The following is a 12,553-nucleotide window of genomic DNA, read 5'->3' as shown; positions in this document are numbered from 1 at the left end:
TTCCGAATGTAATTTACAATTTATGCAGCTGTTTACAAAAAAGACAATCTAGAAACGCCTCATCCAAGCATCAGAAATAGTAAAACGAGCATTATATCCAGCTGAAACAGTAAATATAAACAGAGTGAAAATCTCAGCTAATTATGTCTGTGTGTTTTCCTGATTTAATGTTTAATTTTCACTACATTACGTTTGTCAGAAGTGGTTTGTGTCTTGGTTTTGATCACTGGCGCTATTATTATATTTAAAACAGATACTGACCTTCAGGTTATGATGGAAGTTGCTGAATTCCCTCTCAGGCTGTTCTTGTTCGGGTCCATCCCTCGTTCCTCTCGCTGTGTTTTCCTGCACAGTAATAGATGGCGGTGTCTTCGGTCTTCAGCCTCGTCATCTCCAAAGAGAAGATGTTGTTTGAAGTGTCTTTGGACGCAGTAAATCGATCCTTAATCCCTGGGGCGTAGTAGTTGTTGGATGAACTCCTGTACCACACCAGCCTCTCCAACCCCTGCCCGGGAACTTGCCGGACCCAATTCATGTCATAGCTGCCAAGATCAAATCCGGTGGTTTTACAGGTCAGTTTCAGGGAGCCTCCGGGACGCCCGGTCTCTGCCTCTGGCTGGGTCAACACAATCTCCGACTGGACTCCTGTAAAAATAGATCAAAAACGCAGACGGTTAATCTTAGTGAAATGATTGCTGACTCTGGAACATTCCAGAGAGAGACTAACACTGAGACAGTAACAGTGAGAGACTTGAACAATAGTAATAATAAATACTCACCAGATAAGAAAGTCAGCAACAAACTGAGAGAAATGGCAGACCTCATCTTTCTGGTGATTTGGGGGAAATGGTTGTGAACAAACCAGCTCCCGGACTGTTGGGTTCCGGTCCCAGTGAGCGGTATTTAAATACACGGCAGAAGGGGGCGGCTTTCCAGGCGCCGCCTGTTGATTCCCTGCTGGAGGCGGCGCCTGGATCCACGTCCCACCTTCCACACCCCCAACAGAATGGACTCGGAGATTTACAATAGATTAATATTAAAATGGGCATTTCATCTGTATCGGGATATTTGTTTGACTAAAATGTTCATTGTATTGTCCCCATTATTTCTGATGGTGATATTGCAATTCATCATTTATTTATTTAAATAACTAACTCCATTGTAAATATGGTGATTTTATTACCACGCCCCCAACAAGAAAATAAATCTAAAAACGATGAAATAACATTTTGGAAAATTAGACAACTTTGCAACAATTCCGTGTCTCTGCCACATTACAATAATAAAGCACAATTTATCAGAAGGAATACCATCGATTTGTGTCATTAAATGTGTAGAACATACAAAGTGATTCTATTTACAGTATGGATGGCTATCACTGTACAATTTGGGGTTGGCGATGAGAAACAACTCACACACAACCCAAAATTATTCCTTGTTTTGTTTTCAAACTGCCCGAATCTCGAAGGCAGCCCTTTTGACAGAGAAACATAAAATTAAATCGACTTTTGACGGAGAAGTCAATGAATCGGAACAGACATGGAGATCATTAAAGTTCTCCTTCAGTATCCAGTTCATTGCAGCTCATTCTAATGGCCACGGGCTGTCTAACATTTGCTGGTATTGGGAACACATATTACACATTGCACAGTGCCACAAGAATAAATGTTTTATCTTCCACTGAATCAGGTTACGAACTGCTCATTTCTCCACTCATTGGCAGCTATGAGAGGAACAGTTCAATAACAGAAATCAGATTATACTGTACAACAGAGCACGGTGCAAATCTGGTACAAGAGACGCTGCTGTTTCAATAGCGTGCAGAACTTTCAGAATATTCCAGGAATCCCCGGTGTTCATGTCAGTTTTAAGACGTTGTTTTAATATTATTTCATGCCATTGCATCGATTTCACTTCACTGGGGAATTGGTCCCATCAACATCTCTCTCTCTCTCATTTCATGAAGTGGTTAAAAAACATTAATTATTGGAATGAAATTTACTTGGAAACTGAACAAATAATAAAAAAGGTCACTTTATTGTTTTGTGATTCTATTTACTCAGATAATGAACAGGACATTGAATGAAACTATTTGATTACAATGATTACGACTTCAAATGTATCTTTCTTGTGGGAATGAAACGTTTATTGTTTAAAGGACTGAATCCCATTTTGTCCATTCAGGTTCACGCTAATCTGTCCCACACAGTATTTGGCAGCAATCCAGGCTGCTGTCAAATGCTCAAAGTTATTGACAGGAAACATCTGGGGTTGTTTGTGCAGTAGATCAAAGATCTGTTTCCTCAGTACTGACCGCTTGGCTGCAAGCCAACTTAAAACCCTTCATGTTGTCAATGCGGACTATTTATATACAAATCTACCCAGCAACAGTATTGGAGGCACTTTAGTTTTTAAAAGTTGTAAATCTAGATGATTTTTCCCACATTAAAGAAAGGAAAGTCACCCAGCTTCTTTGGCACCCCGTTAGCAACAAAAAAGATTTTATTTTTTTCCCAATGCATCAGGATATTGTGATAGGTGGATGGATATAAAGAATCACAGGCAAACTGAGAGATGTCTCAGAGAGATAATACATGAACATGTATGGTTGTGTTTTATTTCCCTTACTTTTTCCATGGAATATTTGAGTTGGTAAGAAGACCAGCAGTTTCTCCTGTCCCAAATTCCCTTGGACTGATTCCTTCTCGAGGCCACTTCTGAAGGTATTAAAACACCCATCATTTTGCTCTCCGTCTGGAGTCACATCCTTGTGAGACCAGGTAGTGATGTCAGATTGTCTCTATTGGGGAATCTGAGAGATCCCTGTGGTCACTATTAGTATCTATTCCAGATTTATTAATTGAATTCAGATTCTACCTTCTGCAATGGCCCGATTTATATTCTTGACTTCACAACATTGCCCTGGGCCTCTGGATCACTGGATCAATTAAATGAATATTATGTCACAATCTACACAAACAATATATGTCTTACTGTGTTGATGCAGGAATGAATGACAATTGGGTGAATAATAGTTTGATGCTTGAATATTTGGAATATATGCCTGGATACATTGATAGATGGCATTGAAATATGCTATTCTGCATTCCCCTATTTGTACTTGATTATTTCATAATTTGGATCAGCTCCTTTATTCCATTTGTGTCAGTCTAATCCCTCCAATTCTTCCAAAGTGTCGGGGTGAATCCATCTCGAGTTTATTGGAGTTTGCAAGCTGATCCTCACGAAGAGAAGGAGGAAACATTCCTGCGGCTCGGTTGGTTCATTTCTCTGCTGATGCTGAATCTTCATATCCAATATAAAAAGAGTGAAGATGATTAGTTTGAGGAGGGAGGATTGTAATATTTGAAACATGTGGCTCTTTGACGTACAAATGTCACCAAACATGTCCTCAACCAAATTAGTGAAGGTAACAGGGTGAGAAATAAATAAAGTAACAACAGAAATATCGGGAGACTCACTGGACAACTGCAAGTGTGACATTGCTTCCCAAAACATGATAATAATAGATCGTGATTTAAAGATTCAGTAACTTCATATGAGGTACAGCTGGTTTCATTCGTATCATTATTTTGAAAACCATCACACACTCCAGCTATGTACCAGGACTTTCTGTGTGATGATGAGGTGATTACATGTTAATGAAGCACAGAGGCTGCTGGGTAGCTGTTCATTATCCTCGGGCTGAATTAATTCCATTCCCCACTGAATTCTGGGACAGATTTTATTCCTTGGTCACAAAAAGGTCAATATATTGTCAATAAATGTTCATATCAATAAATCATTCGAAACAAATTGCAATTGTATGATGTATAGAATGAAATAATGAAAACAAACTAAAAAAGCTGCAAAATCTCAGCAGGTCTGACAACATCTGTGCAGACAGAATAGAGTCAACGTCTCCAGTCTGGAAGACGCTTCGGCAGAGTATTCCTAATGCGTTGTAGAGAACGTCGTTGTTTTTAACAAGGTGTCAGAAATGCTGCATAACTTTCCTGTGAGATGGGAATAGTGTAAGTAGTCACTCTTTGATGATATACAGTATTTCGAGCCAGACACAACTTACATCCATTCAAATACTGATACCAAATGACATAATCAATTTCTCCATCCTAACTAACCAAATCAAACCTTAATCACTAACTATAACCTCAAACAAAAACTTCCTAATCCTTATCCATTCTCATTATTTCCCAATTTAACCATCCTCTTCAAATTTCTCGAAATATAAAAAAAACGGTTTTCCTGACTCAAAATGTTGGCTTTATTCTCTCTCAACAGGTACTGTCAGATCTGTTGAGATTTTTTCAGAACTTATTGCTTTTGTTTCAGTTTCCAGAATCCGCAGTAGTTTGTTTTTTTTTCCCCCAAAGTGCTGGATATAATTGGTGAAAGAATTGTTTATCTGTATTAATTGATGATGATCAGTGGATTGGAACAACCCTGCCTGAAAATTCCACTCCAAGACTCTCATCAACCTGATTTGAACATATATTACCATTCCTATACTGTCGCTGTGTTGGAGTCCATGAGTACCCTCCCTAACAGCACCATGGGAGTACCTACACTGCAGGTTTTGCAGCGGTTCAAGAAGGCAGTTCACCACCACTGCAGTTAATGGGAATCAGAGGGAACACAGTCCACTGGCTGGAACACAAAGGAAGATGGTTGTGGATGTTAATGGTCAATCATCTCAGTCACAGAGCTTTGCAGGAATTTTTCAGCTTAGTGACGTAGCCCCAAGCTTCAGCCATCATCAACATTCATGTGTGGGATGTTCGTTGAGGACACAACAAAGTTCAACACCAGTTCCAACTCCTCAGGTATTGACACAGTCTGCGTCCATATGAAGCAAGGCTGAGAAAACATTCAGTCTTGGGCTAATGAGTGGCAAGTAACATTGATGCCACACAAGTGGCAGGCAATGATCTTCTCCAGTAAGGGAGATTCCAACGATTTCTCCTTGACACTAAGTATCATTTTTTCTCGCAGAATCCCTCACTGTCAACATCCTGGGCAATATAATTCATGAATATCTGAACTGGAACAAGCATTTAAACCAAGTGGCTGCAAGAGCAGTTCAGATGCCAGGACTTCTGTTGTAAACAGCTGACTTCCTGAATTCCCAAACTCTATCCGTCATCTACAAGGCAAAAGTGAGGAGTATGAACAAAGAACAAAGGACAATATCGCACATGAACCGGCCTCTGTTGCAACATAAACGATTAAATATTCTCTACTTGCCCGACTTGTGCCACTCAAAAATATCAATACCATTCTGGAAAAAGTAGCTGTGTCGAAGAACACCCCACTCACCAGCTTTCCAAAGCCTGTCACCACATTCTCAAAGGAAATTAGGATGTAGCAACAAAAGTTGACTTTACCAGTGACGGCAAAATCTCATGAAATAAGGAGGCTAGGGAAAAAAAAACAGAGGGCATGGGTTAAGGGTGAAAGGAGAAAAGCTTAAAGGGAATATTGGGGGTGGGGGGGCGGTTTCTTCACGCACAGAGTGGTGGGAGTGTGGAATGAGCTGCCGAATAAAGTGGTAAATGCAGGGTCACATTTAACATTTGAGAAAAACTTGGACGGGTTCATGGATGAGAGGGGTGTGGAGGGATATGGTCCAAGTGCAGGTCAGTGGGACTAGGCAAAAAAATGGTTCGGCACAGACAAGAAGGGCCAAAAGGCCTGATTCTGAGCTGTAATTTTCTATGTGTGTTTTTCTAATTTTAAACTATTATATTTCTGTCTATACTCAACTCGCCTCTGACTCTGTCTGTGTTACACTAGGCTCTGCCTGGATCACATTCCAGGAGCTCCTATCTAAATTTTCTTTTCCTGCACTCGGCTCAATTTCAGGTACTCATATATGAGGTAGCGCCCCTGTTAATATTATGATTTCTAAGTTATGATCACACTTAGCCATATCTCTTCTAATCTGACAAGAGGCTGTATCTTAATTCTTACTGCCTCACAACATTTGCCACTGTATACTAAACTGGAAATACAGTCTTCATCCGTTATACATGGTTCTGCCACAGTTACTATGCTAATAGTTCATTAGTCACGTCTAAGTCATGTCTAAGTTAACGCTGCACCATCAATGTGTTTGATTATTTAAGACTACGCCATATCTCAGTTTTATTGCACTGTGCAATACCTTCTCTATGCTGCATTGTACAAATCTCAGTGTGTACCAGTCTCGGTTCTGTATCAACAATTATTACGAATAAAGTAGGCTCTGTCTTAGTTTATATCAGTCAGGGTTCTGTATCAGTAGTTATCACTAACACTCTGGATTCTGTTTCAGATTAAACATGTCTTAATCCTGTACCAGTCATTATTACCATCTCAGCTCATATAAATCTCGGTCCAGTATCATTAATAAGTCGGCACTGTCTCAGTCCATGTCACACAAGCTCCTATATCAGTAAAACTGCAGAATACACTGTTTCAGTTTTCTTTTCATTGACAATGCCATTTTTTAAAAATGTTTCGTTCATGGGATGTGGGTGTCATTGGAATCTGGCATTTGACCACCCCCACATGGCACTCGGCACTCACTCATTTCTATTTTGTTGGATCAGGTCCCTGTTTATATTAAAATACAGTCTGGCTCTGTTAATACTCTGCTAGATCAGAACTCAGTTTACGTTTCACTACACATTCTCTCTGGATATGTAATGTTCGATACTGACCCTGTACATATTTCAGTAGAATGTGTCAGTGTTATTCCTGCACTTAAGTAAACCTCTATTTGAATTATGCCTGTGTTAGTACACCGTTCTTCGAGAAGAAGAGATAATATGTCGGGATAAAATTATTGCTATCAGGCAGCATCCAGAAACGGGCAGTATTGGGTCGACAGTATTTGGTTGGTGCAGTCTTGGAGGGCCGAAGGGCCTTTTCTTGTGCTGTAATTGTCTTTGATTTTTGTTCTCTGTTGACAGTGCATTCTACACAGGAATTGGTATCCATTTTGAATGCAGTCAGCAGAATTAGAATTCAGAAATCGCTTCTTCTTTTCCAAATCCCAAAATCTCATAGAGTTTGCAGTTGCAGAAGGATGCGGAGAATTGTGTTCTTCCAGCCAGTTTTATCAATACTGGCCTTGACCAGTGCAATAAAAACTGAGACCATGTCTCATGCAATATATACATGGACACGGTCAATTTCAGAAACAAGGCTGAATCTGGTTTGATAAAAACCGTGAAATATCTAAATTAATATAAACAGAGACAACATCTCGCTTTATATAAAGAGCAAAATTACGGACAACATAAACAGGGAAAACGTCTAACTTAGTACAAACAGATAAAAGGTTCAGTCTGATATGAGTAGAGACAGGCAATATAAAATTCGACATGCAATATAAAATGATTTCGGCTCTAGTGAAAAATAAAGAAATACATAGCCTCATAATATAAGCTGACACAGGGTAAATTTGCTGTAATATAAAAAGACAAATTTAATCCCCATGAAATTTTCAGAGATGGCGATTTCATCATTACAAATTGGAAGGACAGGAGGAACATGGGCTTAGCTGCAGAATGCAAAATTCCCTCTGCATTGCCAAATTAAACACTCCCAAGTCAGGAATAGCATGAATCAGTACAAAGTGAATCTCCCTATACACTATTCAATTCAAACATTCCCGGAACAGTATCGCGTATAGAAACAGAGTGAACCTCCTTGTACAAAGTCAGCTCAAACAAAATGAAGGCAGAAGGAGAACGGACTCTCTTCGGCGTAAAACCTCTCCTGTATGTTTCCTTTAGAGATTCGGGACGCAAATGCTAGGTACAGGGAAAAATCGGCTACACACCAATAAAACACATCCAGGTCAGGTACAACAGAGATTACATACGGATTAAATTTTGATATTGACAAAGTCATATCAAACATTGAAGAGGCAGCTATAGTGAGTTGAGATGCAGAGTAAATGTTCCTCCACACTGTCCAGTCAAACACTCCAAGGACAGGGATCACACCGGCTAAATCTAGGGAAATGTCCCTTGGTGCTGCCACATCGAATTTTTACCATTAGCTACACCCGAGGTTAGATGCAAAAGAAAATGTAGCAAGCATTTCAAGATCATGGAACGTTCAAGAGATCTTTTAGAGTACATTTAACTCACAGCTTCAAATTAATTTAATTACATGTTTTAGTAGCCTGTAACTCTGGCTGAGAGAATACATTGGACAGATGTTGACTTTATCTGTGGAGTGAAGACGATGAACCATCGTGGAGAGACAAGACACAGAACCAGACAAGAGAAAGACAGAGAAAGAGATGGAACACAGGAGATGTTCTGTGTTTTCTGTGTCATTTTATTTCGGGGTCAGAGGGATTATTTCCTAATTTCGAACATAGATTTCATCATGATATTTTTCCTCACATAACTGATGAATAAATAATGGTGAAAAACAATCATTACTGGAATCCGTTGATTGATTTGCATGGTTGTCTCTATTTCTGTGCTGTGTTGGTGGGGAAATATTTGTTGTGTTTTTGTCAGTCAACAATCTAATTTGGAATTGTTATTTTTATATTTATTTACATAAATACCTCACTGTTTACAATGAAATGTTCATGACAGCAAAACCAGATAAACCGTCACTTGTTGATCAGTTTCAACTCAAAATAGCGATTTATTTTAAGAATTTTAACAGTTGGTTCAAAATGAATAGAAACTTTTGAACATTCATAACACCAGTTGTATTTAATTAAAAGAAAATGGTACATTTCATTTCAGAATTAGTTCTGAAAGTTCGGATGTCACAATTAATAAAACATCTGTGAACAGACAGATATTCCACTGAATGTTAATTTGACTGGAGGTTTAGTCTGTTTAAACTAGACAAGTTAATTTTAAAAAAAACATCTGATGTCTCAATATTCCTGTCACAAATCGAGATCACGTTCACACGACAGAAGAATAAAAAAAACAATATGGTATCACTAAGAGATACAATTAGTTTTTCTGCTTCACAGGGAACGGGTTCGCTTCCAACCCTGGGTGAATGTGAGTGGTTTTCACATTCGACCCATGTCCATGTGTGTTTGCTCCTCGTGCTCCAGTTTCCTTCCACAGTCCCAGGATGTGCAGGTTAGGTGGATTGGCTATGATAAATTGCCCCTTATCGTCCAATGATGTGCAACGTAGAATCATAGAATCCCTACAGTGCAGAAGGAGGCCATTCGGTTCATCAAGTCTGCACCAGCTATCCAGCAAATCATCCTTCCCAGGTCCAAGGTGGTTTGCCTACGCTAAATTTCTTATTAGTGTTCGACGATGTTTAGGTTCGGGGGATTAGCCTGTGATTATGCGTCGTTGTCAGGATAGGGTGAAGGCTGGACCCAGGTAGGATGCTCTGCTGGAGAGCCACTGCAGAGTTGTTAGACCGAATGGCCTCCTTTTGAACTGCAGGGATTCTATGATGTTATGATCAGGCACAAGCTTGACTATGTTCGCTTTAATCTCAACGCTTCCAAAGAATTACAACGTTCATTTTGGTGGAATTTGCATTTATAGAACACTTTACCGGACCTCATACCGTCCTAAAGTTTGAGTGGCGCAGGCGTGGAAGGCTGAAGGGCCTGTCTCCTGTGCTGTATTGTTCTTTGCTCTTTGTTTGTTCTTAAAACTCACAGATGTCCTTTTGCTGAATTTTGTCACTGCTGTAATGTTGCAAATACAGCAGGTAATTTGCGTACAACATGTTACCACAAACCGAGACGTGGCAACTTGACCGTATATGTGTGATTTTGTTTGAAAAATCGGGATTAATGTCGAATATTGGAGAGAACAGTTTTGTTCTTTAGAATTATATCAATGAGATTTTGCATCCTGGCATCGATCATTAATATGAATCTAGTTTTCTCTCAAATGATACACATTGACCTGTTGAGTAACATTTGTGTTGTTGTCGTTTTAGATTTCCAGAATCTGCAGCACTTTACCCTGTTGTTATTGATCCCCTGGATGTGAGCATCACTGATAAAGCCAACATTTAGTTGTCCCTTCTGAGAAGGCGATTGTGAACCACCTTGTTGAAACCTGCCCTCTGGATGATTTTATTATTTGATTTTCTATAGCAGCTTTGATACAAATGACTGGCCTATCCGGCAATTTCAGTAGTGGCTAAGAGTCATTTTCATCACAATGGAACTGGAGTCTCTGTAGGACAGACAGGATAAATATAGGGATCTTCCATTTCCAGTTATTTCTAAAGAGAAAATGTCATTTGAAATATAAAAGCAAATTACAGCAAATTGAAACCAAAAGACAAAATACTGGAAACTCTCAGCAGGTCTGGCAATATTTGTGAGGAGAGAAAAGAGCTGACGTTTCGAGTCCAAGTGACCTTTTGAGAAAGCTTCTCTCTCCTTACTGATGCTGCCAGAGTTGCTGAGATTTTCCAGGATTTCCTCTTTACGTTGTTTGAAGTGTCTTTGTGCGGAGCAAATTGATTCTGAATCCATGGGGCAGAGAAATTGTAGGTTGTTCCATGACTATCATACTGAAGAAGACACTGTGAACACTGGCCAGGGACTGGTCAGACCCAGACCATCCTGTTGCTGCCAATTTTGAACGCTATGTCTTTACAGATCAGTTTCAGGGAGCCTGAGGGACGCCCGGTTTCTGCCTCGAGCTGAGTCAATACAACCTCCGATTCGACATTTTATAAAATATGAAAAATGAACTATGAAAATAAAATGTCAGGCACCCCGGGCATACTGAATCATCTTTTGCCATCGGGGACAGGTACAAAATCTGAGGACACGTACAAACTGATTCAAAAACAACTTCTTTACTGTTGCAATCAGATTACTGAATGGATCCACTTCGCATTAAATTGATTCTTTTTTTCTAGACCCTAGCTATGACTGCAACATAACATTCTTCACTCTCTCCCGTCCTTCCCTATGTACGGTATGCTCCGTCTGTATAGTGTGCAAGAATGAATAATTTTCACTGTGTACTTACATATATGATAATAATAAATCAAATGAAATCAAACAAAATACAGAGAATTATTCCCAGTTAATTGATTGCTGGCGCTGGAACATTCAAGAGACAGACTAACACTCAGGCAGTAACAGTGAAATCCATTGTAACGTCTTCGATAGTCCAAGAGGTGAAATTGCATTTGAGCATCTGTATTAGAGAGAAAAAAAAATTGTAAATTAAGTCCCTTCATTTCTGCACCCCTTCACAATGGAATAAACATAAAGAAGATGACATTACCTTATCAGGATAAATACGTCTGTCTGATTTTCAATAATTTTGAGTCTAATACATTGCAGCAAAAATATAATTAATTAGAGGAATTATTATCGATTTATGTAACTAAATACTGGGGTGATTGTATTTCCGGTGTGGATAGCTATCACTGTAATTTGAGACCAGGTATATTAAGAAGAGAAGCAATGGTCGACTGTTAGTGTCACTGACAATTCATCCACCAGCTGAACTAATGCATTCAGGACCTGGCTTCGAATCCCAGAACAGCAGACGGTAGAATTTAAGTTCAGTGAAAACATCTGGAAATAAGAACCTACTTATGATCATGATATCATTGTCGATTGTGTAACAAAAAATCCATTCGCTTCACTAATGTATTTTAGAGAAGGGAATCTGCCATCCTTAACTGGTCTGGCCTATCTGCAATTCCAGAGCCACGGCAATGTGGTTGGCTCTCCATTGTCTTTGGCAAGAGGTGGCCAATAAATTCTGGTCATCCAGCCGTGCCCATGTTCATAGAATCTGTACAGAGCATAAGGAGGCCATTTGGCCTATCGGGCCCGCACCAATGCCATTTCTATTCAGGCCCTATCATCAACACCCAACTACATTCCCAGCTAAATCCCTTGACATTATGGGTCAATTTATCATCGCCAATCAACCTAAGCGACACATTATTTGACAGTGTGAGTAAATAGGCTGACAATTGGAGAATGTGCAGACTCCACACAGGTAGTGATTCCACTTAGACCAAAATCTGGAATTGAAACTGTGTCCCTGGCGCTATAAAGCAGAAGTGCTAACAAAGATGTCACCGTACAACTCACAAATACATTCAAAAATGAAAATCCTCATATGATGCAATGTTACACCTCATATTTCCCCAATAGCTACTTAACCCTGTGAAAATTAACGGTGAAAGAAAACTGGTTGACTTATGATTACTTGACAGAGAAACATGAAATTAAAATCGACTTTGGACAGAGAATTTAATGAGTCAGAACGGACACAGGGATCAGGAAAGTTCTCCCTCAGCATCCAGATCATTGCAGCTCATTTTATCAGCCACCGGCTGTCTAACATTCACTGGTAGTGTGAAAACAGGACATCAGGACTTCGCGGCATATTACACAATATCACAAGAATAAATGTTTTATCTTCCACTGAACCAGGTTATGAACGGGTCATTTCTTCACAGATTGGCAGCTACGAGAGGGACTGGTAAATGGTCGAAATCAGATTCTGCTGCACAACAGAACATGGATCTAATCAAATGTAAG

At 39.5% G+C, this 12,553-nt stretch overlaps 1 protein-coding gene across 1 annotated transcript in view; it reads right to left on the bottom strand.

Moving 5' to 3' along the window:
- LOC145362339 (Ig heavy chain Mem5-like) overlaps positions 1–12,553 on the bottom strand; it is a 57,628-nt gene that overhangs the window by 31,345 nt on the left and 13,730 nt on the right. Inside the window, exon 2 of the mRNA XM_080218411.1 lies at positions 313–645. Coding sequence (XP_080074537.1) covers positions 313–645 — 333 coding nt within the window. The remainder of the gene's footprint in view (positions 1–312; positions 646–12,553) is intronic.

The sequence above is a fragment of the Carcharhinus amblyrhynchos genome, unplaced genomic scaffold (genome assembly GCF_965287045.1).
Source record: "Carcharhinus amblyrhynchos unplaced genomic scaffold, sCarAmb.v2.hapA scaffold_38, whole genome shotgun sequence".
NCBI lineage: Eukaryota > Metazoa > Chordata > Chondrichthyes > Carcharhiniformes > Carcharhinidae > Carcharhinus > Carcharhinus amblyrhynchos.
The sequence above is the reverse complement of the archived record's forward strand: the minus strand, read 5'-3'. Positions and strand labels throughout refer to the sequence as shown.